The sequence below is a fragment of the Alternaria arborescens genome (genome assembly GCF_004154835.1).
Source record: "Alternaria arborescens strain FERA 675 chromosome Unknown contig_30, whole genome shotgun sequence".
In the NCBI taxonomy this organism is placed as follows: domain Eukaryota; kingdom Fungi; phylum Ascomycota; class Dothideomycetes; order Pleosporales; family Pleosporaceae; genus Alternaria; species Alternaria arborescens.
Genome location: NW_021167885.1, coordinates 1 through 26,100, shown reverse-complemented (window position 1 = coordinate 26,100; position 26,100 = coordinate 1). Strand labels below are relative to the sequence as shown.

The 26,100-nt window shown below is 49.0% G+C and overlaps 11 protein-coding genes across 11 annotated transcripts; 6 read left to right on the top strand and 5 right to left on the bottom strand.

Annotated features, from left to right (window-relative positions):
* Nucleotides 1-1,639: 1,639 nt before the first annotated feature.
* AA0111_g9821 (hypothetical protein) lies at nucleotides 1,640-2,056 on the bottom strand (the record flags this gene model as incomplete). The annotated part of the gene is made up of 2 exons (XM_028656423.1): nucleotides 1,640-1,801; nucleotides 1,853-2,056. 2 exons carry the CDS (start codon nucleotides 2,054-2,056, stop codon nucleotides 1,640-1,642), a joined length of 366 nt encoding a protein of 121 aa, XP_028502529.1.
* A 387-nt stretch (nucleotides 2,057-2,443) lies between these two features.
* AA0111_g9820 (hypothetical protein) lies at nucleotides 2,444-3,613 on the top strand (the record flags this gene model as incomplete). Its single annotated transcript, XM_028656422.1, has 4 exons — nucleotides 2,444-2,617; nucleotides 2,667-2,915; nucleotides 2,963-3,370; nucleotides 3,419-3,613. 4 exons carry the CDS (start codon nucleotides 2,444-2,446, stop codon nucleotides 3,611-3,613), a joined length of 1,026 nt encoding a protein of 341 aa, XP_028502490.1.
* Nucleotides 3,614-4,777: 1,164 nt separating this feature from the next.
* Nucleotides 4,778-5,874, bottom strand: AA0111_g9819 (hypothetical protein; the record flags this gene model as incomplete). The annotated part of the gene is made up of 5 exons (XM_028656420.1): nucleotides 4,778-5,019; nucleotides 5,072-5,219; nucleotides 5,267-5,659; nucleotides 5,709-5,778; nucleotides 5,828-5,874. The coding sequence occupies 5 exons, from the start codon at nucleotides 5,872-5,874 to the stop codon at nucleotides 4,778-4,780; spliced, it is 900 nt and encodes a 299-aa protein (XP_028502515.1).
* A 1,191-nt stretch (nucleotides 5,875-7,065) lies between these two features.
* On the top strand, nucleotides 7,066-8,574 carry AA0111_g9818 (hypothetical protein; the record flags this gene model as incomplete). The annotated part of the gene is made up of 1 exon (XM_028656419.1): nucleotides 7,066-8,574. One exon carries the CDS (start codon nucleotides 7,066-7,068, stop codon nucleotides 8,572-8,574), a length of 1,509 nt encoding a protein of 502 aa, XP_028502514.1.
* Nucleotides 8,575-9,859: 1,285 nt separating this feature from the next.
* On the top strand, nucleotides 9,860-10,625 carry AA0111_g9817 (hypothetical protein; the record flags this gene model as incomplete). Its single annotated transcript, XM_028656418.1, has 3 exons — nucleotides 9,860-10,060; nucleotides 10,110-10,475; nucleotides 10,521-10,625. 3 exons carry the CDS (start codon nucleotides 9,860-9,862, stop codon nucleotides 10,623-10,625), a joined length of 672 nt encoding a protein of 223 aa, XP_028502520.1.
* A 215-nt stretch (nucleotides 10,626-10,840) lies between these two features.
* On the top strand, nucleotides 10,841-11,462 carry AA0111_g9816 (hypothetical protein; the record flags this gene model as incomplete). Its single annotated transcript, XM_028656417.1, has 2 exons — nucleotides 10,841-11,226; nucleotides 11,273-11,462. 2 exons carry the CDS (start codon nucleotides 10,841-10,843, stop codon nucleotides 11,460-11,462), a joined length of 576 nt encoding a protein of 191 aa, XP_028502519.1.
* An 853-nt stretch (nucleotides 11,463-12,315) lies between these two features.
* AA0111_g9815 (hypothetical protein) lies at nucleotides 12,316-13,174 on the top strand (the record flags this gene model as incomplete). The annotated part of the gene is made up of 2 exons (XM_028656416.1): nucleotides 12,316-12,361; nucleotides 12,408-13,174. The coding sequence occupies 2 exons, from the start codon at nucleotides 12,316-12,318 to the stop codon at nucleotides 13,172-13,174; spliced, it is 813 nt and encodes a 270-aa protein (XP_028502522.1).
* Nucleotides 13,175-15,051: 1,877 nt separating this feature from the next.
* On the bottom strand, nucleotides 15,052-15,282 carry AA0111_g9814 (hypothetical protein; the record flags this gene model as incomplete). The annotated part of the gene is made up of 2 exons (XM_028656415.1): nucleotides 15,052-15,155; nucleotides 15,201-15,282. The coding sequence occupies 2 exons, from the start codon at nucleotides 15,280-15,282 to the stop codon at nucleotides 15,052-15,054; spliced, it is 186 nt and encodes a 61-aa protein (XP_028502521.1).
* A 3,048-nt stretch (nucleotides 15,283-18,330) lies between these two features.
* AA0111_g9813 (hypothetical protein) lies at nucleotides 18,331-20,312 on the bottom strand (the record flags this gene model as incomplete). The annotated part of the gene is made up of 2 exons (XM_028656414.1): nucleotides 18,331-19,353; nucleotides 19,401-20,312. The coding sequence occupies 2 exons, from the start codon at nucleotides 20,310-20,312 to the stop codon at nucleotides 18,331-18,333; spliced, it is 1,935 nt and encodes a 644-aa protein (XP_028502517.1).
* Nucleotides 20,313-21,415: 1,103 nt separating this feature from the next.
* On the top strand, nucleotides 21,416-24,515 carry AA0111_g9812 (hypothetical protein; the record flags this gene model as incomplete). Its single annotated transcript, XM_028656413.1, has 5 exons — nucleotides 21,416-22,442; nucleotides 22,488-23,048; nucleotides 23,094-23,420; nucleotides 23,468-23,522; nucleotides 23,570-24,515. 5 exons carry the CDS (start codon nucleotides 21,416-21,418, stop codon nucleotides 24,513-24,515), a joined length of 2,916 nt encoding a protein of 971 aa, XP_028502516.1.
* A 1,331-nt stretch (nucleotides 24,516-25,846) lies between these two features.
* Nucleotides 25,847-25,945, bottom strand: AA0111_g9811 (hypothetical protein; the record flags this gene model as incomplete). Its single annotated transcript, XM_028656412.1, has 1 exon — nucleotides 25,847-25,945. The coding sequence occupies one exon, from the start codon at nucleotides 25,943-25,945 to the stop codon at nucleotides 25,847-25,849; it is 99 nt and encodes a 32-aa protein (XP_028502518.1).
* Between the last annotated feature and the right edge of the window lie 155 nt (nucleotides 25,946-26,100).

Here is a 26,100-nt window from a genome sequence, read left to right as displayed (position 1 = left end):
GCAAAATTTTTAACGCTGCGGTGGCTGACAAGGCCAAATTTAAAGCCAAACGGCTATCCTAAGGCCTGCACTCGCTGCAGGTCAACAACAAGCTTCTCCGCCTCCAAAACGCGGAGCTACGCGCTGAACTCAACCTCATTCAAAAGCGCCCGATCAAGTCTACAACACTAACTACACGAGAAGGTGACGAGTGGCACGGCGGAGCTGTATCCTACAGTCCCAGGAAGCTTGCCAGCGAGCGCGCGCGCAAGGCCGCAGAACTGGACGAAGCCGCGGAGCTACAACTCCAAAAAGCTCGCGATAGAGAGATCAAAGCGGCAGAAGCAGCTAAGAAAAAGCGCTCTCAAGAAGCTGCAAAGGTGGCTCGACAACAAGCCAAAATTGCTAAAGATGCAGAGCAGTTACGGCAGCGTGAGGAGAAAGCTGCCGAACGGGCACTCAAAAAGCAGCAACAACAAGCTGCAACCGCTCAAAAAAGTCGCGATACAGCAAATAAGCGTAGGCGAGAAGTCTCACACAAGCCAGCAAAAAAACCGACAAAGCGTCGTCGTGTTGTTGCTCCATCAAGTGGTGTGGTTGCTGGTCCGCCTAAGGCGTCTCCCCCACCCAAATTTAGCCTGCGCAACCGCCAAATCAAGACGCCAGCGAGATACAAGTAGTGCAAACGCTTTAGTAGCGTCTATATATCAATACATCAAAAAATCTCACGATAATAGCTTTTGTGGGTGGCTCAATAACCTCATCTTTTTTGTCGTCTGATCTTGTTGGGGTGGCTCGTCACGCGAAGTGGCTCGTCACGCGCACGGTCAGTGTATCGGATATGGTTAAGCGTCTCCATAGCCACAAATGGGTTAGCCACAGTTTGTAAAACGTACCAGAGATTACCGCTAGCCGAAGCAGCGATCCGCGTGGCGACCCTGCATAGTTTTGGGATTACAGCAGGCGCGAGGCTGATCATAGATTACCGTGCTAACAGTAGGTTCTTAGGGCTAACTTAGATACAGTTCTCCTGTACGTGTAGCGGGTCGTCAAAGCTTCTCAGCAGTGCGATAGTAGAGTAATTAACACCTTATGCACGCAATAAAGGTCATTTGTAACATTCGCAAAAAGAGTAAATTAGCAATACTAACGTAATTTCTAGTTAGGAGCATTAAAACAAGCGCACAAGCAGCTCTAGCATGTCGCTGATACAAACTTACAATAATTACTAGGGCGTGCGAAGAAAGCGAAGTGCTGAAAATCAAAGTACTCCTCATTTGTCCCAGCACAGCGGGTGTCCCAGCACATAGGGAGGAACTTGACATCGATACCTAAATACCTATGTCTGTGCGGCTGTTAGTCTGAGAGTGTTTACTAAGCTGGGTTGCTAACCTCGGTAGTCCCACGAGTCAACGCTTGATGGGTTGCTATAGTGCTCTACACTGCGCGAAAACAGCTTGCTGCGAAGCTTTTTGGGGGTCAATGCGGCCTTTTTAAGAACGCGACGACATACAAGAAGGACTGTCATAGTGATCGGTGTAGGTACGCATTATCTAGACCTTCAGGACATACTTATAGATTCACTTTATACTGCTATGCAGTTAACAGAAAACCAAGCTGCCGCCGTCGCGATTCTATTCTAGTTGTATTACCAGCCTAGCTACATTCGCTCTTGACTACCAAGAACCATCTGACACACCGAGATGTCGTCCCTCCAGCATTCTGCATACGAGTAACGGTATCCTTCTGTCGTTTCCCAGAACCATTGACTGTACTGCCTTGGATCTAGACCTGCGGCTTCCGCCTCCGCCGAGCGTACAAGCTGTAATGAGTCAGCCCATAGAACTAAGATTAAGGTGCCAGTCTGGCTTACCAGACATGGCTCGTCTTTGCCTAAGGAAGTAACAAGCGCGTTGTGATCTCGGATGCAGAAACATGGGCGATAGATCGAGGACTGGAGGTTTACCGCAAAGTCGATGGGTAAAGTGTAACAAGTAGCGACTGCAGGCGGCACTGTAGGCTGCGGCAGACAACCTGCAGCACCTATGAAGCCGAGGTAGATAGCTAAAATGAACATGCTGTGTCCTTGAAGGTGAGCGGGATTAGCGGTTTAGCTAGCTATCATAGGTATTATATGGGCGTTAGCACAGCAAAAGCGATAGTGAGCGTCAGATGCGGATAACCGAAGCCGGATCCTGGAACCCGTAAACTCGTGTAGGCGGTGCACAGCTCAACAAACAATAAACGGACTTCTGTATACTGTAAACCGAACATAGGCGCATCGCGCGATACGAATGGTTGGCACGAGGCGCTCAGGCTGATTTTGCTAATGCGGCGCAATCACAGTAGTCAGTTTTGATTCACCCAGCGCTCCACACGGCGCAGCCTTTGCTGGTGAGCTCAAATGGATCCCCGCCCCGCCTTCGCACTCGTTGTCTGCACCAATACAGTTTCGATGTCAATAATGGACTCATCGTCCGCTGCACCTCCCGCGTATGTGGAAAACGCGTCCGATCCTTACTGGAAGATCAGAAACACAAAGTACAGCTCTGTCTTTGTAACAAAGGGTCCACCAAACGTGGAAGACTATCGGACTCACGCAAAGCACATTAAAAACTCGTTCTTAGAACGTGGCGTTGTAAGGCCTTATAATTCGAGGCTTAGGACATTTCGCTGACCATAACTAGAATCCTGGCTCTTCTGCTTCTGGTATCAGCCGTTTTGTTGAAGTCCAATCGAGCCAAGCCTTCTCGAACATTGAACGGCTCATACACGAATACCAAAATGTCCTACATACCATCGAACCACTAAATGAAGAGGATGTTCTCTTTCTTCTTCTCAGCCGATACTCGCAGTCCTCTGGAGCTTGCGTATATATGGAAATTAAAAGGCCAGGTGAAGTTCAGATCTTCGATTCAGCAATAGTTGAGCCTCCAGTAAGCATTTCTATAGGGTATGGTATGCGCACGCTGACTATGTACAGCACATGTCGTCTATACAAGAGCACATGGCGTGCGCACCTGGCATGATCACCGCGGAGTTGCACGAGCCCCTGCTTGAAGATAGCATGACGGACGTTCCATACAATCCAGTCCCCCAAACGCCATCTGCTGCTGAGTTTGATTTTGCTGTAAGCATTAACTTTCCGGAGATGCTCATGGTAACACCCACTGCAACCCCAGAATCCACCTCTACTACGGATGATCCTCCCACGTACACAGATACCCCGACGGCGGGTGGGGGCTTTTTGCCGGCTAAGCTGCAACCACCAGCGTTCTCTGTGCATCGATGTCATCACCGAGGCATGGACCGTCGTGGTGAAGAGGATGCTTTCGAGCTGCCATTTGGATTTCCAGAAGTCATTCAGCATTTGCATACTATTCCATCCCATGTAAGTTCTCGGCATGCAAACGATATAGTTAGTTCTCACAGACCTCAGTGTTATCACACGGGCTTCCATATTCAAGACAAAAGCTATGAATCCATGCCCTGCCACGAAGGAGGCGTTGAAGCTTTTGAGTGTCACATAACAGCTTCTGAAGCTTGGGTGTACATCACAGTGGAACGAGAAGGAGCAATCCTTGTATATGATTGCTACCGCGACCAAGAGGTAAACCTTTCCCAGCTCTCTTAGAGCTTAGCTTACCTCTAAGCAGGTATGGGCGCAAGCTCATCGAAACCACGAAGAATGTACTGGCTGTCCGAATCATTAGAATACATATAGCTTCGTTTGATTCATTTATGTAGTCGAGCGAATCCAATCAATTATGCAATACTGAATCTTCCTTAGCGACTCCCTGTTCGTGATCTCAGAGTGATACGTATGGACAATTACTCGTGATACTATGATGACATTGGAACACCCAATTGCTGAAGCTCGGATACCATACCATCAGGTCTCACAGTGTAAATATGATACCGTTTACTGTATCCGTGCTTTTGTGACTGCGACAGGACCCGGGAACCGGTTACGTACTCCTGCCTCAGACACTGTCGAATCCCGATTCCGGAGAGGTTGTCGCAGTGAGGAAGAAGGAACTATAAAATGACCTTCGTAACCACATGCATCAATGTCGTAATGAACATGTGCTGCATCATCTTCATTCGATATTCGCCGAAAAGGACTGCCCAACAGCAGGAAAACAACCTGCCACCATACTCGTAAGTACACCTTTCGGTATCTGCGTAAGTTAACTGACCCTTTGGAGTTTGTTAGACCCACACCAAGACTCGCAGCTGAGAAGTCTCAAGGCGATCTTCCGACGCATTTTGATATATGGTAAGTTAGATCACCCCAACCGGACTCTGGCGTACAACTAACGTAATCTCAGAAGTCAAGGTCCGAGACCAAAATGGTTCCATCAGCGATAGCCAAGACCACCCCAACACCTAATAGCGGTAAAAAGCCTATATTCAGCTCGCCTCTAGTCATCGGAGTGGTTGCAGCTATCTTTGTGGTATTCGTGGCATTAATTATCTGGTGCGTGTGGAGACAGCGTCAACATGTGAAAGCATCAAATAAAATTCGTCAGGAAGCTGTCGAGAGACTCGAGGCTGGTATTATGTTACCCAAATAGACTGCGATAGCAATGAAAATGAAAGACTAGAAGACAACTTAATAAAAGACCGTATACCATAGTTCTCGAAAACAATCGTAAAAAGGTTGCTGTGATGAAGGGGTGCCTGGTTTGCCACAGAAAGGACCTCACAAGGGGAATGTAACCCTCAGCCACTGCATCCTCTAGATCCATCCAGTTGGGTCTCCAATGCACTTCCAAGAGCTTGTTGTGCAGCTGGGCTAGAATGGCTTCTTTCCTATCTCTTCAATTGCTTGATTCTCTTCATCGCTTTCTTCATTCTCTTCATTGCAAGCAACCAACTCTCCGTGTACCGTAGTGCGCTCCCCGCTTTGAGTATGCTGAAGTGACGGTAACGCTAACAACTTTTGATACTCGTAGCGGCAGCCACAAATATGGCAAGGAATTTTGGCCGTACCATCGCCCTTCTCAAGGGTTACACAGTCTCGACAGATAGGGTGTCCTAAGAGAGTCTTAGTATGAGGTCAAGAGGTGTATATCGATAGCAGACGTACCGCAGGAGGTTTGGATCAACTTTTCTGGATCGGTAAGGTCACAGACACCGCACATCGTGCTATAGAGTCGTTGGAACTTTTGCTTACCAAGCCTCTTGTGATGACGGCATACGGTATGGGACTTTATAGCGCAGTTGAAGCACCACGGCTAGAAATACTTAGCATTTTGGTCGCCCATGACTAAAGTTCACTTACAGCTCCACATTTCTCCAATATCCAGGGTGAGCCTTTTTCGAACTCCATGCCACATTGGTTGCAGTGGCCAACTCCAACGTCCAGAATGGCACCTTGTAGGGCTGCCAACAGACCCTTGTTTTTTTGGTCTTTACTTTTCAGCAATCTCTCCATCTGTTGTTGACGAAGCTTCAGATGACTGTTCTCGTCCTGATACTCGCTGACGTTCGTGCTTATGGCAGAGAGCATGCAGGTTGCGGTAAGCACACTTCGATGTACCTCAAGCGCATTCGCCTCGGTGGGTGATTGTTTGTGCAGGATGGATTGGTGAAGCATGCCTTGAAGATGACGTTCCATTTCAAGCATTCGGAGTGACATGCACGGTGTCGCCTTCTTCTTGACGCGGTATTGGAGCTACATCTCGTCAGCAATGGTTGCTATCTCTTAATCGAACGATGCTTACCTTCAAGCCGCTGTGTCGCTTTTTGGAAGCCATCTGATCATCAGGATTGATACTGACTTGGAAGTAGAGGCTGTTTGCATGTCAGGATATTGGTCATAGTACCCACCACTAAAACTTACTCTGGGCTACTTTGCGCGAGATTGTGTTTGTCCGGAGTGAGAGTCATCTTTGCTGCATTTATCAAGGACGGTATCACCTCTTATATAGAGCTCCAGCATGGACTCAACTTTCCAATCATTGGACGGGATATTTCAGACTAACTCCCACCTCATCCTACACACCACTCAACATGCCACCCATACACATTTCTTCTGAGACAGATGGTCTCATGCAGCGAGAGAATTCTGCCTTGTCAACAATCTGCTCAGTGCAATGAGAGCCAATGGGTCTATGTGGCATGGATCTCAGAGATAGAGAAACAGCTATTTCGGGATGCATAACATACTAAAGAGCGCCATAGTGGCAAGAATCTTATGCGGTGCGCCATGTCTGCCTTGATAGCGCCATGTTCAGTGTCGTAGGAGCCAATATGTCTCGGTATCTTAACGCCAAAGATCTTGGAGAACAAGGACTTCAAACATACCAGTCACAGTCTGGTCCCAGGGCGGCAGAAAATTCATGCATCACTTCGTGTCTGCCTTGTGTCTGCTCTGTTTAGTCAACAACAGCCAATAAATTCAGCGGCATGAAGCTTGTGACATGGAAACAATGGTGCTCCTGGTCATGCTACTAACAGATCAGCGGCCAAGCGGCAAAGACTTCATGCACCACAGCATATCCGCCTTGCAGTAACTCTACTTGGGACTACGAGAGCCAACAGATTCGCCTACATAGGGTCCTTCATGCCTGGAGTATCCTCACTAGTTCAGCATCGTCACAAGATCGCCGCTGCTGCGGCGTGCGAACCCTCGGGATGCTCCCGATATTCATGCAATAGCCGCTGATGTTAATTTTAGATACTCGCTGTGGGCTTAGCAACAACCTTCCCCACGATGCCATAGTATAAGAAGTGACTGTCCGTACAGACTGCGATTCATCATCACCTCGGGAATATACGCTTACCATGGACACACTCGACTTCCTGGGAAACATGACTTCAGAAGAACTCCGTGGTTTCACTGATAGTATATGGCAATCCAAAGAGTGCTCTGACTTGGTCTATACAGAGGTACACGAACCGATGATCTGACCTGCCCTATCACTACTAATCTCCAAGAAGGCTACGAACTACTCATTCAATGGGATTTCAAATGATCTCTCGTCAGATCACACATGTCTCGGGATTCTGGAAAACTCGTTATACGAAATGTACACGCCACTGTCGATGACAGGCATCTCGACCAGAGTAGGATCAGACATGACGGCTCGACGCTCGAGTTCTGCGGATGGTACTCGGTCAGCAGACCAGAAAGATACGATTGTGTCTCCACCATCTCGAGCTCAATCATGTCCCTCGCTGGCTATGCCGAGCATACACTCTATTCAGTATAAGCCAGCGCCGTTGCTAGCAATTTCAAGTACTTCTGTTTGTTATGAGTACAAGCCAACGCCATTGTTAGAGATTTCAAGCATCTCGGTGTGTTATGAAGTTTCACAGCCTGATACTTCTACCACATCCCTGGCAGAGCGTAAAGATATTGTTACTGGTGTGCCAATAACACCGCTGGGCGTCAAGCTCGACCCGGTGGGAGTCTCACCAGCGCCACCCATATCTACGGATAATGTAGTCGTCAAGCCCACGCCACTTTTCGTGGACATCGACAACTCTATGGACCATGCCGTACGAGAAGAAAGCCCGATCCATAGCGAGCCAGCGATGAAGAGCAATTCCAGCAACTCTAGCGACCCTGATAGCAGTTCCGGAGATGAGCCCGTGAGCGTTATCCTCGCTGATCCGTACGATACTCCAGGCGGCTCCTCCTCGAGTGACTCCTCGAGCGACTCCTCGAAAGAATCTTCGAGCAAACCTAGTAATTCTAGCCATATCTACAGAAGCAAAACAAGCAAAAGGACTATCGACTTCGGAGAACTCAAGCAAATGGCCGCCGAAGCCAAGACCTCAAAACCTTCTAACAAAGTCTGCCCAGAAAACACAACGATTGCACCAGGAACATCTCCAAGGCTCTCGAAGAAGATATCAAGGTCAAAAAAAGTGCGTAGCCGTTTATCGGAACCTTCGATTGGTCACCGCATGAAGAAGAACAGGCCCTTACCCAGAGATCGGTCCTCACTCCAAGAAGACCCCGATGATGCAATCGTAATCGAAGACTCATCGAACGACGACCATGAGGAGATCGCCCAGCAAGACCCGGATGAAACTCAAGATCTGATGGAGTTCGCCTATTTGGATGGAGGACAGATTCCCTTAGAAAAGGGCGAACAGCCAACGCTCGAACATAACCAGAAACGCTCATCAAAACGTGTACGAGTACCGAGCTCGTATCCAGGCTTCGTTGAATGGAAGAGCCTTGTCGACACCAAGCTGGCAAATTGCGACAGTCTTTGGCTAAAAACGCAAACTGATTGGATTTCCTTGCGCGATAACACGAAAAAGTACACAGGATCTCTAATGAGCGGGTTTGACAAGAAAATATGCAGCGTTGCAAAAAGATTCTCATCAGGCAGGGTCTGCGCCTCCGAAGTGCTCGCGTTAGAAAAGTCTTGGCGCCTCACTTACACGGTGGCATTGATGCAGATCAAGGACGAACGACACAAAAAGCAGCTTGGGGCGTTCAATGCGAGATTAAAACAATTCGAATCGGTATCAAGAGGGATACAGCCAGAACATTTTGCCACAGAAGAAGACGATGGAGATGACATAGACTGGACCCCAGACACCAATCCCAAACGAAGGCGCGTCGAATAGGTGTTTGATTATTCGCTTTTCATTTTTGATGTTATCAAAACAGTATTTAAGGCACAACAATTTGAATCAACTCAACACCCCAGTTACTCAAAACTACTTCGGTATTCTTCGATGTCTCGAATGAACCCAAGGCGCCACGAATCCGCATCGTCCTTCTCTATTTTAGGCAGTTGACTATCCTGTGGTACCTTATCGGCAGCTTTTTTATCCTCCCCATGGTTCGAAGGTGGCGGCGAATCTCTGGGCATCGGCTGGACCTGTCGACATGTAAGCTAGCGCTTGACGTAGACCGCATACTAATACCTGTTCCCGGAGGTGGCGAAGCTCGTCCGTCAAAGCTTCGACATCAAGTTTGAGATTTGAATTCTCGGCCCTGTGTTCATCGAGTGCGCCGTACGCTATGCGATTGCTCTCTTGCCATTGCGCGAGCTCCTGATTGAGCCTGCATACCTGGGCTTCGAGTTCTGTGCGACGAGCTAGCTCTAAACACAACCCACCACGTGTTTGATTATGATTCCAGATCTCCCATTCCAGGATTTGCGATAGCTGCAGATAGAGGTCTGGTTGAAGTTGAGGAGAGGCGTGATTTTCTGGTGTTTGCAGTGGTGATGGCCAAGTTGGCATACGATGGTGTTCTGCAAGCCGATTGGTCGCATCATGATGTTGATGACGCAATGGATGCAAAGTGGGCCACGTAGCTTCGACTTCGTCCATGATCACTGATTCGATGGATTGAGGAACAAGTGAAACGGTGAGAATGATGGAAGATAGTGTGAACACAGTCTTCATCTGACCCTTTTATGGACACACGTATCTAGGTAGGAAGGTAGTTATCGGTGCCCAGCATCTGCGCTTGGGTGAATGCTGCCACCCGACCCCCGGTTCTGTCGCCTGTATTCGGTAACGTTTTCTTCGAGCCCTTATACAGCTTCCGGTATCGACAATGGTCCGTTACTTGTTCTGGCAAAACTATACAATAAAACCGATGTTCTGATTCTAGTGAATTGAATGATGCGACATGGTATCAAAGGCTATTGAAGAAGCGTTCAAACGCCACCCAAGACCCCAGGTGCCTATAAAACCAGGACCATCGCAACGACTTACAGTACCAACGAAAGTAGCACTGCTACAACGAGCAATAGAGGACGACAGGCAGCGCTCTCTGACCTATCGAGAACTACCCGAGAATCCCTGGGAAACCTTGATCCGACAGGGCGACTTAATACAGGGGAAGCACGTGCGGTCGATATGCGTCCATCAACGACAGCTGGTGATGGTAAGAGAAATGGCCAAAGACACTGGTCGTCGACAGCTTGAGGTGCTGAAGAAATTATCTGATCACCCACACATCTCTACTATTGAGCAATCCTTCGAAACTGAGAACGCGATATTTTTCCAATTGGAGTACTCTAGATATACCCTCGAAGAGGTTCTCAATGTTCACACATGCCTTGAAGACCTACACATCCGAGTGATAGCAAGTACAGTAAGTTGGCACTGTGATAATGTATGTGTCTGGGTAGCTAATGGTCTAGATCTTCTACGCAATACAGCACATAGCAAAAATTGGAATGATACACAACGCTATTTCCATCAGTACTATACGATTCTGTAGCAGCGGAAAGCCTGTATTAGCCGATTTCGACAATTTTTCATTCGCTACGACCGAGCATACCGCGAACCATGATCTCGAGTGCCTTGGCCTAGTAGTGCTCGAATGTATGAATGGGGCACCAAAGAAGAAGCTGCGAGATCTAGAAGAGGTACGACGTTTACGAGGATCTAACAAGACCTTTGGGCTTGACAACGGAGAACAGTGGAGTGGCTGTAAGTTATTGGTAGACTTTCTCGACAACTTGTTCAATTTCCATGTTCCAGCCATTGCTAAGCTCCAGAATCCCGTAAGTATCAAGCGCTACGCATTTGCACAACGCTGACTATGGCAGCATCGGTATGTCGAGCGCGAACCAGGTTATGGTATCCTGATTCCGTTTCTGGAGTTGGTGCCGCTCGAGTGCTTCGCCCTGTGGCGTGCAGCAGCGGCTAAGTAGAAGAGTGGCGTAGAGCTAGATTAGTATGTTTCAAGGCCGCGTGTAATCATAGATCGTTATCGCTTGTCACTGTTGGAAAATGTAAGCGCTGAACGACACTGCTAAGCCTTCAGTCTGAGGTCTATATGTAGGACAAAGTAACGCAGGTATCAGAGTAGTCCAAATTCAAACAAATCTACCAAGCCTATTCCTGAGTTGCACATCTGAACCTCATAATGTCATCGTCAAAATCTCCCCAGACAACTTCTCAAAGCGAGGATTGGGACAGTCTGTTCAGTTTCGACCCAACTACCAGTCCTTTCTTTCCGCAGCCAAACGCCGGACACGATCCCACGGCTCTTGGCACAAACCTGGACATCTTCGCCGCTCAACCTCTGTTTCTCCCTGAAGTCTATCTCCCACAGCCGATTTACTATCCAGAGCAACCCACATCTCGAGTACAAGTCGCACAAATGCAACCTCACGAGCACACACCTAGCAGTAATGCTGTAGGAGACATGGTTCATGGCTTTGATGCGATTCGCGGTGATCTTGACAAAGTCATCATGGCCGTCTGGCAACTCAAGAATGATTACCAGACAAGAATACAGAACCTCGACAAGTAAGTTTCCATCGCTGCACCACAAGCCTGGCTAACAGTAGAGCAGTGAGGTGGCACAGGCTTCTAAAGCAGCCGAAAGCCTACGAAAGGACGTAGACGCCATCGGAGGCTGGGTGGAGCAAGTGGTCGCGTTCCTCAACGCTAGTAATGATCCTTCAGAACTGCCATGCTCTGGAGAACCGAAACCTGAAATTGGAGACGACATGGGGGTGGCAGACCAAAACCAGACGCAGTAGTCGGGTACTGAAAGCTAATCTCTGCTTTATGTAACTTGTTGGGCGTGGTCAAGCTTTTATAGTAATCTATAAAGAATATATATACGTTTGGCAAAGCCATTGTCGAATACACAAGGATCAAACAATGCCGACATACTATTATCCGCATGTTCGCTGGGCAGAGCCTGTTGTCAAATCCATATCGAGAAAGCCTACAAGACTCGAATTCCTCCGCATGAACTTGCTCGAGAGTCATGCCGACCGATGCGCTACATGCGAACCACTTCTATACAATCGCAAGCCACCCTACTGCCGCCGTGGCTGTCTACTAGAGGATCTTGTCATCCGCGACTTGAAGGTACGAGAGGACGGACGAGTCTACAGCACGTGGAGGGAAGATGGGTGCCTTGTTCGCGTGGAGGTCCCCGGTCAGTATCTGGCTGTCAGGGCGCTTCTGGAGCAGGTGGACGGCCGAATCTATCGCCGTTAGCACCAACCGTTATCCCTGCTTGTTGGTGCTCTGGCAAATGATAGAAAGCAATATCACTTCTTTTGCTCCCGTTAGCTTGTATTCGACTATTGTTGCTTGAATCATGTGGTCTTGTTTCTAATCTCACCGCGCTAATCTTGTACAACGTAGGCGCTTAGTTGGGCGTGGTCATGGGTACCTACGTACCCTTGTTTCCCAACATTACCGCGCCACCTCAGCTAAACGCAGATCTGCATCGTGCAAACCGCCTGCAAACCACCCGCACTAAATTCACACTGCCAGCCACATTGCGCATCAAGACCCAGTCATATCTATCCTGAAATAAAACCACAATCGCTCTCAGCTTGGACTATTATTCAAGCGTTATCCATCTACTTTGTCATAATGAACCGGCGCCGTTCTTCCAGGCACAAGACACCCCGTCCCTATAGTAAGAATCCCAACGACTAAAAGATGTACACTGACGGATCGAGCAGCACCGTTCACTTGCAATATGTCGCACAGCGCATCTGAGCCAACCACAAAGGCATCGATTGTTGTAGACCTGGTAGAAGATGACGAATCGACTGATGGTGATACGCCGAGGGCCAGCATGGCCCCAAACTCTCCATTCCATGTCGCAACCACAGCAACGGAAGAACAGTCGGCTGTGACATCCTCTATGTCACAAGTAAGGCATGCTCCCTTGCCAACTGGTGATGTATCAAATGAACTGCTGCCAAGTTCCTCCGCGACACCAAGCTCTCTTGTATCCACGCCCACCGCTACCAGAAGGACGGCTAGCGTCGCTACGATGCAGTCCGAACTGCTACGATTGGGTCCACCACCACCCGCCCCGCATCGTCGATTTCTCCGCAAACGCCGAGAGGCTTTGTTTAGGCAAGTCTTGAAGGATAGCATCGTTTCAGCGAAGACTACAGAGAGTATCACGCTACGCACCACTGTCTCAGAAGAAGTTAAGACAGGCCTTCAGGGTCTCCTGACGATCGAAGAGAAGGATCCAAGACATACGCTCACAATCATCAGATCAAAGAGTAGGAGCTACTGGAGCAAAGTCCATCAAGAGGTGCATCATAATAGCCTTGAACTCAACCAGCTGTACACGTTGAGGGACATCGAAAGGACGCTATTCTTTTGGGCAAACCATCAACATGTCATGTCATACGGAGAAATAGCCTATGAGCTATGTCTACCGCTCGGGGTACTCTCCTCATGGATTTTACGGTATGTAGAGCGGATCTGATGGATTGTACAAATGTACCTAAGTATGCGAGCGTCCCCTAAAGGGCGCTCAAGAGCTTGCGAATGTTTCACTGTGTAAATCTGATTCTCTTCCAAAGCCTGCCACCCGACATGCCGTGCCACCACTCTAAGCCCACGTTACCCCATGCATTAAGGATTTTGGAAGACCATCACCATTTTCCTACCTCCACTGTTGACCTATAGACGACGAGCTCTTCCGCCCCATGCTGGATACCCTGCGAGACAGAAGGCCTGATAGGCGTGCCGAAGTTGCTAATATGTGACACCACAAACGGCTCCCCCTGACAGAGAGCCTGCTGAAGCGGCATAGCTAACTAACAACTAGCGGGTTGTATGTGGCGTCCCCTACGGGACAGAAAGCCTGATGGGCGTGTTGCGGCACAGTTAACTAATACTGTTTCCGCACCATCCCCCGCGGGATTGGAAACCTTACGGGTGCGTAAGCGTACCCTGCAAAGTTTGCAGATTACACACGGCGTCCCCTGCGGGACAAAAAGCCGGGCGTGTTGAGAATGCGGCACAGTTGACTAATACTGTTCTGTACCGTCCCCTGCGGGATTGAAAACCTTATGGGCGTGCAAACCGTGCGGGACACATGTGCGCAAGGCGGATCCAACAAGCCGGGACAAACAGCCTGGGCGGCTAATCAGCACCAAATTCAGCATACCTTACGGGATAAAGAACCCGACAAGGGCCTTGAGCGAGAAATCAGTATGCCGTACGGGATGTATGTGCGCAGGGCCTAATCTTGCTTCAGGACTACCAACAACAAGACCTAGCATACCTTGCGGGACAAAGAACCCGATAAGCGCCTTGAGCGCGAAATCAGTATGCCGTACGGTATTTATGTGCGCAGGGCCTAATCCTGCTTCAGGACTACCAACAACAAGACCGAGCATACCTTACGGGGCAGAGGGATAAGCGCCTTGAATTAGTATGCCTTACGGGATCGTATGCGCGATCCTGCTTCGGGTAACCTGCGGTGTTGTGTAGATTTTAGACGAGCGGGGCGCCATGCCCGTAAAAGTGCCGGCAGGAAATGCAGCTCTGATCAGCGTTTCGGTACGCGGCATGCAGGCACCGTAAGACGGCACAGCGCAGGACATGGGGGATATGGCGTAAACATCACGAGCCTCATCCAATGCCAAGATCCACATGTGTGCGTGAGGTTCTAGAAAGCACCTGTTCATCAAGAAAGACGTATTCGGTTCTCATGAGGGGTTGTTCAGATTGGTTCAGCTATTATACAATTGAATAAGCGCAGAAGCACACTGCATAGCATGCATCATCTTTTCCTTCTTCCTCACTGTGTCTGAAAGCTGTGCAATCGTCTTATCCTTGCCTTGAATATCAGCCAATAGGGTATCGATAGTGTTGCTGAGGTTGGCTGCATTCGCCTCTAGTTGAGCCGCTCTGCGTTCAAGTTTCGTATGAGCTAGCATTGTTTTTTTCCTCTCACGCCGCATGATCGCGCGATATATCTGGAAAGTGACGATGCTTCGCGTATGCTTGTCCTCCATAGTGGCTGCAGCCTTTCGTTGTTGTGTGATTTGGGTCGAGAGGGTGCGCAAACAAGCTGCGAGTGCGTTGCAGCTCTCGCACCAGCCGAGCTTGCAGTCACATCAGCACACATCATCAGAGATGGCAGAAAAGTACGTACTTGGTCAGACTTCTCCATGTTATCCAGAGTCAGTTGTCAAAGATTGATGTGCTGTCGACGGTGGAGTTCACGACCACGGCCAACCTTTATATGCCAGCTTAGCGCCGAGCATTCACGAATGGTCTATTATTAGACTTATCTAAGGTATGTATTGACATGTGAAGATCTTTCTCCCTTCAACACTTCCAAAATCCTGGCTAAGAATTGCTAGGCTGGAAGACGCTACCTCTGAAATCGATCTCATGTGAACTCGATCTGATGACCTTCCTTGCGCGCTGCTCAAACATGGGACTTCCACAGACTACAAAAGTTAGCTCCAAAGGTTGCCAGATCTCCTAGTTCTTACCTGATACAAGCATGTTACCTGCTTCAGCACCCCACTCCTTCTCCAGGAACCAAGGCATATCAAGCTTGTCTACTAGTGACATGATTCTAGGCCCTTGAGGTCCATCTGTAACCGCTTTGCGGGTGGATGGGCTCGCAGACCGATCGGGAAGATAGCAAAAAATAGTGAGAATCTTTCTCTCTCGGTCCATGTCATGTAGAGAGAATAGGTATTCTTCTATCACACGCATCTGATCTGAATTCTGCTTAGCTGAGATGTGTAACTCGTTCAGCATGAGAATATACCTTGGGAGCCAACGACCCATACTAATGTTAGCCGTCGAACACGTGCAGTCTTCTGGTCGTGAGAACGAAGTAAGTACTGAGCTGCATACAAATGAGCTGCTATGCCGATGCCATCAGACATAAGTAAAATCTTGTCGTGTTTGGTGAAAGATTCAGCATCCAACCCACCGTAAGGGCCATCAATCAGAGCAGAAATCTCTGTGTTAGCATTCTTAAGTCTGCCCGTAAATCCTCGATGACCTTGGACCAGTAGTATTATTGTTGACGCCTGACCTTTCTCTTGTTCAGGAACCCAAGCTATCATGAATGGATGAGACTCCCAAAATCCGAGCCCAAACCTGCGAAGCCGAGGTAAAGAGAGGTAGATGAACTGCCCAGGTACTACGCCCCAAGGACGCTTCGTATTGAGTTCGATCGTTGAGATCTCTCCGGGCGTTATAGTCGCTCGAGTGGTTGGACCAGACCCGAAATTGCGATAGATGAAATGCAAAAGCCAAGTCGTCTTTTGCAACACGAATATCGAGGCTGCGGTAGAGATGCACACAAGCATATAAGTGTTAAGAACGCGTACATGAAGCAAGAGCAGGACTATAATCCCGACTGCAAGAGTCGAATGTGTTTTAGCGAAGAGCTCGTGCATCCTGCGCCGAACAAATACTATAGAGGTAGCTGCGATAGTGCTCGACACAATGAAGAGCTGCGTGTAGTGTTAGCTCAAACTCCGAAAACCAGCTTAGAAGAAAAACGGACCGAGAGATCGATGGGTTTTATAGCCGATCGTAACTGCGAGATCTCGAATACACCATGAATCAGTCCTTCAATTACGGTGATACGTCCGATCCACCGATGCATCAATTGCTGTTCAGTATGGAACAGCCGAAAAACCTTATCCAGCAGGATGTTAGACCTCCCACCAAGGTACAGTATGGCTAAGTTAGTAACGCTCAGCTTTGCTAAACGCAGCGATAGCTCGGTCCGAGTTTGGATGAATACAGTGGATCCGACAATGTTTGCAACGACGAGTAACAAAATGACGAATCCAGCAACGATTGTAACGTCGGAGCTACCATCAAGCCTACGAGTAACGACACTATACACCGCCCATTTTGTGAAAGTCGAGAAGACGCGCTTCCGGGCTTGCGTGGTGAGATACTGCGATAGCCTCCAACCAAGTAGAAGTCCTACCGCCGAGCCGTACGCGATCAGGTACACGATAATGACTTGCATTGTTGTTTGGGTACCTTTCTTGGCCTGGTAGAGTAATGCCTTCTGTCTCAAGGCTGATAGCTTTATGTGATGTAAGAATGCGAAAGACAAGATTACGGATACTGGATAGAGACACCGGGTTTACCGAGCCTGGGAACAGCACCTGGTATAGCGACGTTCTCGACAGCAGGCGTTCCGTTCTACGTGCCCTTTTCCGGCTTCACCACAACGGTTTGGTGGGTATAAGCCACACATTAGCCGCTAACCCTTGGTACGTTGTTATCTCGATGATGACAAGTATAGCCGCTGGTTGTGCCACTAGCGCGTTTCAATCTGCTGTCTGCGCCTCTCTGCGAATAACCAAAACTGTGCCCCGTAAACGCGCTGTAGTCAGGTGATTCACGCCCCAACACCTTATCTACGCGATGGTCAAGACAGTAATCAGCACTCAGAAACCTCCACATATCGCTTGTCCAGAACCTCCAGTAATCCGAATCCAAAATCTGTCGACCACTAAAGCAAGATGCCACGCGCACCGCCCCAGAATCTCTCAAGATCATTCAATACTCGGTGTACAGGCATCTTCAAAAAGGCAGCAGAGCTCCACCAGATCGATGACAGAATCCGTATCTCCATTGTTGTGGAAAAACCTGGGATCACACCTCTTGTCTTTACCACCGAAGAAAGAGGACAAAACTGGCCACCGTTTGTCGAAGACTATGTATGTCCACAATTAGGGTTCGAAAAACCACACTAACTGTATCAGGTCAAGAGACAGCATCCATTCATCAAAAGGCCAGCCCACTATCAAAGTCTCGTAGATGGTCTCTCCCGCGGCCACGTACAGATCGTCAGCAACGCGACTTCCTCCTCACCTCCACCTTACATACACGATTATACTGCCGATAGTAGAGATGGAGTTACAGCAGGGCATGTGGGATCGATGGATACGCGGGACACGATGACGGGTCAGCCGCTGGGTGAAGTGTGGTCACTCCCCACGACCCCGCCTCGACCTATACCATGTCGAACATCCACATCTAGCCCGTTGCCCAGAAACATAATACTTCCGTCGAAGATGAACTTAGGGGTAGAACAGTAGTGCTGTGTGGAAAGTGCGCCAGAAAGCTCCATTCATGACATACATGCCCATCGCACAGCCAAATCTACTTTGTAAGTACGGCCGAAGCGCACACCCTGCGTGTGGAGGATGAGAGCACGAGATTCAACAATGTATGTTAATCAAATATTACAACACCTCTCTACTGATATGATGGACCTGCTGGTGATAAGACGCATGAACAACACTGTAACTGTACCGTACGGCCCGGAAGGAGGGTTTTGGTCACGTAGATGTCGCTATATCAAAGTCAAACAGCGCACAGACACTGCGTTAGCTTATTAGCACTGCACAGACACTTTGTTAACATAATTACAACAATATTTTGGTGCAATATAGCGACTTCTACGTGACCAAAACCCCCCTCCGCGCGCTATGGTATTGTATCGCCAGACACTTGACTTCACTATATGCAGCTGTATGCAAAACGACGCTCTATTGAAATAACTCACAAGAGTAATGCAGTGATCTTGGATTGGGCAACCACTGTCACGGTACGTCATGACGCCATGGCTAGGGTTTAGCTTTGTTCTTGCTCCGATGTTGATGGCGGAGCGGCAATAAGACGCTGTTGCGATTTTTTTGTCTTAGCTATTTTTCTCGCGTAGCCGTCAGTCGTCGTTGTCTCGTTGTTGAAGGCTGGCATCCGTTTCCTGGCCATCGTGGATGTCTTCTCTAGAGCTTGACTAGTAGCCTGCTGGATGGTAATAGTCGATGGGTACGACAGTGAAGATGGCGCAGCCTTGTTCAAAGTGGAATTCCAGTTCTCTATGCCCTTCTCAGTCCCAATAGCTAACGTCTGACAAGTCTCGATTGTTCCAAAAAGAAATTCAGGATCTGTGTTGACGATACGTTTCCCCAGAACTGTTGCTACGTGGTACTCTTTACCCTCGGCAATTGATGCAGCTTGGTGCAATGCATCACTTATTCGGGATACAGCTTCCCCACGGCTTGAGCTGATATCGAAGCTATACCCCTTCAAGACTTGTTCGGAAGTATGATCCACGACGAAAATCTCATAACCTTTGCCGGTTCTCTCTTTCCAATCGGATAGTGGTGGAACATCCAATACTTCTTCGTCACTATCTTCGAGCACTGGCATCGTCGTAGACTCTATTGCAAGAGGCTCTGGTAACTCGACTATACGTGGAATAATCTGTGTTGCAGAGTTCTTTGAAGCCTCGAGTTCTCGTCTAAGCTGAGCGCACTTCAAGCGAAGGTTACTGCTCTCAGCGCGCTCCGTTTCTAATTCGTGCATTGCTACCCATGTTCCTTGGTTGAAGCGGTCCAGTTCATCCTTGACTCGCCGATATTCTGACGAACATCGCTGTAATTGGCCTTTGAGATCTTCATTCTCGTTCCGTAGACGTTCTACTCGTGTATCGTACTGAGCGGAGATGTCATGATACTCACGTTCGAGTTTCGCGTAACGCGATTGCAATTCAGCATACTTATCTAGTTCTGGTAAGCTTACTGGGGGTTCAAGGTCCATAGGATCCTCATCAAACACTTGAGCATTTGTGGTTGATCCAAAGTCAGCTTGCTAGTAATACGTCAGCGAAAACCTTTGCCGTAGTTGGGATTCACTACCTGAAGGCTCATAGAGATAAACATGCAGGAAAACAAATCACGGCGCATTAGTCTCAAATCTGCGTTCTCGCATGGTGGACCGCTGTAGAGCTGCGGAAAGAACATGATTCGTTTCTCTTCCGCAAAGTCGTGCTCGAAAGGACGACCATTTCTCCGGTCGAGATTAAGACGCGTGCTTCCTCTGGTAGATTCGGGTATGTCATAACTTTCCTCTGATTCGACCGCTGTCACAACGCGCTGAATGTGGTCATCTGAGAAGTTAGAGCACATTGGCTTCGCCTTCCGAAGATAATCTATAGCAAGCTGTGCATGGTGGTATTTCTGCTTTGTCGTGATCTGTTGCGCATGGGATATCCGAAAGCCTCGAGACAAGGCGAACCTCGCCAGATGTTGCCAGACCACGGGATTAGGTCCCTTCACAAGAGGCTTTGACTCTCCAGTTTCCTTTCTGGGTGTAGACGCTGTTAAACCATCAAAGTGACGGCTGCAGAATGCCCACAGCTCCGTATATGCAACCATCATTGCGTCTTGTTGGCTGAGCGCAATCCGAATCTCGACATCCTCAGTCTCGTTTAATTGAACCATGTTCTTGTTCGGACCGAAGAAGAGACCGGTGAGACTGGAGCGTATGGTACTTTTCATCTGTTCGCCCAGTAATTGTCTGAGCGCTTCGCAAAGAGGCTCCAGGTACTTCAGCGTTTCGAAAAAGGTTCTTAATGAAGGAATGACGCCGGGAAAGGTACAGACATTTTCCAATAGAGCTTTGCGTATGCTGCGATCTTGTTGAGAGGAGAATATGTCCCCGCGTTCCATGAGATTAATTACTAAGTTCCTATCGATATCCGAATGTCTAGGAGCTAGAAGTTCAAGATTCTGAACAGTGACGGCATCGATGGTGGATGGAGGCAACATTGTGTTACCGCAGCGCAGAATCGTGTTCCAAGATCTTGCTATATGATTTAGATATAACGTCATTTCCTGTCTCTGTCAGCGAAATTCTTGACCATGCCTGGAACAGTGCATACTTCATCGCACTTCAGCCCTAAGAGTCTATGAAGCGCCCCCAATTGCAAACTAGACCACAGGCCTGGCATATCAATCAATGCATCAAAGCCAGCAGCAAGTGAACGGCGTTTGAGAAGTTGTCGCAGATCCTTGGGTTTAGACTTTTCCAGGTGTGACCACCACCGTTTTTCGGCCTCTTGATCGTTTTCCCGATGGTATAGCCTTATCTTACGGAAGATCTCCCCATCTGAAGGCCTTTTCTCGCTGGAGTATGACTCTATGATACGAACTAGTACCGGTTCGGGGGTTTCTGCCTTGGGGTTACCTAGGTATCACCAGCGAAGATTGAGTGGCGCGTGACTGACCATAGGAAAATAACCTTACAATCCACCACTTATCATTCTCGTTCAAATATCGTCGTGCTGCCTCAATACGGTGCATACCAGAAAGACACTGAACATGCTCCATCTCCAATGCAGGTGCATCTTGTGGCCATTGGAGATTGCGCATGTCATCCAAGGACATGCCTTGAGTGGATAACGCCGCTACCAGGTCACTATCTTTAACGATCGCATTGATCACATTCTCCTCTTGCAGTCGTTCGCAACCGACTTGTTCGTATCTATTTTCCAGGCGTTTGACATTCTCATGAGAGATTTCCCGATGCTTTTCCCGCACGATCTTGTGATCGTAGTTCAATGCTTGCAGCGGCAAGCGGGCAATTCCTCGGTAGCATAATAATTTTTTTGCAGCAAAGTCTTCATCAGGCAATTCCATCCTGACGCATGATCTAATGTTACTGGACTCCATCAAACTTAAGAAGACTCTGTATCTGCACATGCACCAGAAAGCAGCGTCGCGAATTCGTAGTGGGCATGACAGTCACCCGCCTCGGTTTGCGCGTTCGCAGGAGACACGACCCCGGTCCCTAAAAAACGGTTAATTGGCAACAGCCTGCCCGACAGCATAAAATCTACGCCAGATCAGACAGTTTCTCAACATCGCACGATATGACTTCTTTTCCCTGGATAACCTTCGAAACATCCCGTAGTGGAAATATCGTGACACACTATGAGCCTGAACTCAGACCGGCACTGTCCGAATCTCAAGCTGACAATGTCGAGAGAAACTACCGCCCATCCTTTGTGACCTTCGTAGGACGGAGATCTAAGGCGATCCTTCTCGATAGACTCCTGGGACGTGATCTCGCAGTGCCTGTGCACAAAGAAGTATACCTTTGGTCGCTACCTCGGCAAAACGGATCCCCGCCGTGTGTCATAATTGACTGTGGCATGCAGAATTCTCAATCACAACCTCCTAATCCGTCTGCTGCTAGAAGCGCGACACCTGCAACGTCTTGGTCCCTACCAGAGATCCGAAACGTGAGTGCGACACTATGCGCGCGGGTTTTCTCTCCCTTTTCCAGTGTGATCTGCTGTTTTGTCAGTGATCTAGGAGGCCCAAAGGCTGTCGCAAACTGGCTAGCTGACTTTGCGGACGCTGCGACGGCACGAGATCTGCCGACAGTGCCCCGCATCTTGTTGGTTGTAGAGACGACATCAGATACATTCGACGAAAGCATTGCGACCAGCAAGGCTATCGCGCATCTCCAGCAGGCTTCGCACACAAACGACTGTGTCCATGAGAACCAGCTTGATCATCTGAACATTGGCGAGATCGAGGTGCTTGGATTGCAGTCGTATAAGTCGACTGCAGCACGTGCACGGGCTTTAAAGAGGCGCTTACTAGCAATGTCTGAAAAGTCGATGAAAGAACGCGCTGGCAAACTTACACAATTCAATCACACTCATGTTCAAGCTCTCACAAAGCGAGCCTTGGGTCATATCAGCACTAAAATTGACGAGCCATTTCAACTCGCCAACGCTTCGCGATCAAAAGGTTTCACGACAAGTCTTCTAGAAGCCTGTCTCTCGGACTTTTTCTTACAGTTGCCTTCCCAGGCCTGGCTGTGGCACTTCGCTGCACCGCTTGTAGCTTCAGCCCTGCTGCTCGCCAGCTACCCACCGGGCGCCCATAGTAAGATCAGACTTGCTTAGTTTTACGTTAGTTAATAGAGCATAGACTTCGCGCCTGATTACCTTTTCGACGCGCTATACGCTACGCCATGCAAAGCAGCCATCGCTACGTATACAATGTTTGAGGATATTCAGCACAAGTTCATATCGGCGGTGCTTCAAGAGTTCAAGAATGTCTTCGAGATCTACATCAGCAACACATCGTCTGCGAGCGACATTCACCCTGAAACTCTTAGGACTAACCATACCCACATGGCAAGCCTCAAGAGTCACCGAACGTGCTTTTCATGCTTCTTGCGCATGCCTGAGAAGGTCCTCACATGTGGTCATGCCTTATGCGATCCATGCATTCGGATCTTTGGAATTCGTTGCCGCTCCGAAAGGAATACCTTTGAAATCATAGATTGCATCTTGTGTGGAGTCAACTTCATGAGTCACAAGTTCCGTTTTGTGCCTCCAACAGCGGGCATACGTATGCTGAGCATAGATGGAGGCGGCGTTCGGGGCGTCATTCCCCTTGTGTTTCTCCAGCAGCTCGACCGCACACTTGCGCCGCTAGGCTGCGCCATCAAAGATCACTTTGATTTCGTATGCGGTACCTCAGCTGGTAAGAATTCCAAGGGTACTTTGTCGATGTAACTGACTATCGCAGGCGGTCTTGTTGCTATAGGCATGTTCTTGTTACAATGGGACGCAACGGAGTCCATACAGCGATACGAGCAAGTAGCTGCAAAAACATTTGGCAGGCGAAAAGCGTTAATATCAAGGGCTCTTCAGCTCATCGTTGCATATGTTGAGGACGGTCAGTACAGTCTGGATGCTGTGCAAGAAGCATTTAGGAAAACGTTCAACTCTAATTTGCAGATGTTCAACCCGCTACGGAATGACACCAAGGTCGCCGTCACCACTACCGCAGTTGATGATTCACTTCCATGGCTGTTCACCAACTACAATGGGGGAAAACGACCTAAAAGTGTTGGTAAGTATATGGTCTCCTCCTAGCAAGTGGTTATTTATCAGCAGTAGGGTACGATGTCGTTCGCGCCGAGAAGGCAAAGAACGATATTACTGTGAGCGATGCGTGAGCTGGACCTCTCCTCATTACATACCAGGACCTAACAAATCTAGGGCATGTTGTACATCGGCCGCGCCTTGGTTCTTCAAACCACAAGCTGTAAGCAGCCTGGGCACCTACCAAGATGGGGGTTTGCAACATAACAACCCAGCCAGCATAGCTCAATGGGAAAGCCGTTTCCTTTGGCCGCATAAAGACAATCCGGACTTTGCTCTCTCACTTGGGACGGGGTTTGCGGCGGAGCCGGCGAGCCTAGGACTTGTCATCCCACGATTCTACACTCGCCTATTCAAAAGCTTCATGCGAAACTTGAACGGTGAAGACGCATGGATACGCTTTCGCAATTCTTTGGATCCGAAAACGCGTCCTCGGTACCACCGGCTGAACGTAAAATTCACCGGCCCCGAGCCTAGCTTAGATGACGCAAAGCAGATACCCAGTCTCAAAGCCGCAGTCATACGACAACTCGAGGAGGACAAGGCGACTCTAACTCCAGTGGTGGATTCAATGCTAGCTTCCATGTTCTACTTCGAATTGGATGCTTTGCCCATCCCCGACGGAAATGGTTATCTTTGCCTGGGATACATCCATTGTCGTCTCGATCTCCCAGTCGGAGGTCTCAGATATTTATACGATCAGCTACTCGAGACCTCGTCATGGTTTCTTGTCCAAGGTAGTCCTATTCAGTGCGTCCAGTTCATACCGAAAGGACCTCCACCCTTCAAAAGACGAATAAATTTTCGAGTGGAAAGTATGGACGAAGTGATTGCGTTTTCCCTAGGAGGAATCACTAGTACAACTACTCTTATAAGTGGCTTTCCGACAAGACTAGAGAAACTGATTGAGGACCAAAGTCTCGTCAGGCCTTTTGGTACCCTTGATCATGTAGTATCGGAAAAACCACTACCTGCCACTCCTGTGAAACGTCCCAGTGTCATTGAGACTTCTGAACGCGTTCATGACGCAAAAAGGCCCCGCGTCAAGACAGGATTCTTCTGATTAGCTATGTAGTATCTGAGATGAAGATTAGTGTCGTTCATGAATAGCTCAGCTCGTCACAGATATTCTCTATTGGTCGCAACATATAGGGGGCGCAATGAGATTATGTATTCATATAAGGTGCGTCCCCAAGTGCAGAGACACACTGTGTCGCGAGACAGATTTACACTACGGACGTCCGGAGATGCTCCTTCTCAATCCTGTCGAAATGTAAAGGGCACCTAATTATTCTCCAGCCACTATTGCTTAAGTTAACTCACCTCCGATACAGATTACTGTGGTATTAGCTAGGCAGTTGATCGTTAACGTCGGTCCCTGCGAGATGGGACACCCTGCGTGCTGGGACTGGCCAATCAACTTCCAGATATTGGACAGAAGTCTGTGATTCAAGTGAGCTGATTGGCTGGTCCCGGCACGCAGGGTGTCCCATCTCGCAGAGACAGACTTTACGTCAACGTCGTTAATTAGCTGTTTAACGACACCCCCCTGTCCATTAACAATTGTGTAGAGTAACTAACTACTCAGAGGGTTGTAAAGAAAGCACGAAGAAGGAAGACTAGGTCCTTTAGCTCGTGATCTCACTTCAGCGTAGGAGTGAGCATGCCGGGAGGCCCGTAGTGCGAACCAGGAGAACTGTGATTGATTGATTGATTGATTGATTGATTGATTAGATCCTACACGGTTGCAGCCGCGAAAAGCAGCTATGCCCGGCTGACAGGCTTGGCAGACAGCCGACGCGGTGCGGATGTTGATCCGCGCCGCCCCACTTCATTCCAAAGAACCATCTGTCCCCAGAGGCCTGCCTTCGCCAACCTATCCGGACGGAACAGCCTCAGGACAATCCTGAGCACGCCGCAGCTAGCCACCAAAGCCATCGAGTATATGGAGCAGACGCAGATCCTTGGGCATGTGGGGATCAGAGACACGTAGACGACGCCAAGCGTTGGGGGGAGACTGTAGGTACAGTGGACGCGACAGACGAGGCAAAACGCCTCCACGAGCCTAGAAACGCAGCATACAGTCAGTAGAACCAGTATCTAGATGGGCCGGACAAGCATATGTAGATAGTGGTTGAGGGAAAACGGCAGGTTCTTGGGGGCAGCTGGTCTCGCGAGGGATGAAGTGAGGCGGCGCGGATCAACGTCCGCACCGCGTCCGCTGTCTGCCACCCCTGCCACTCCGGGCATAGCTGCGCAGTACGCGGCTGCAACCGTGTAGGAATGAAACCAAACCAAACCAAACCAGAGGCCTGCCGTTTCCCTCTCATCACTATCTACACGTGGCTGCCAACCTCATCTAGATAATGACTCTACTAACTGAACACTGTACTTCTAGGCTCGTAGAGGCACGGTTGCCTCGTGTTCTGCGTCTGCAATACCTTCAGTCTCCCCCCAGCGCTCGGCTGTCGTCTGCGCGTCTACGATCCCCATTTTGCCCAAGGATCTGCGTCTGCTCCATATACTCGATGGCTTTGGTGGCTAGCTGTGGCGTGCCTAGGATGGTCCGGATGTTGTCTCGTCCGGACAGGTTGGCGAAGATACGGTCCCGGAGATGCCTGTGCTTGCTGCAGTGGAGAAGGATATGT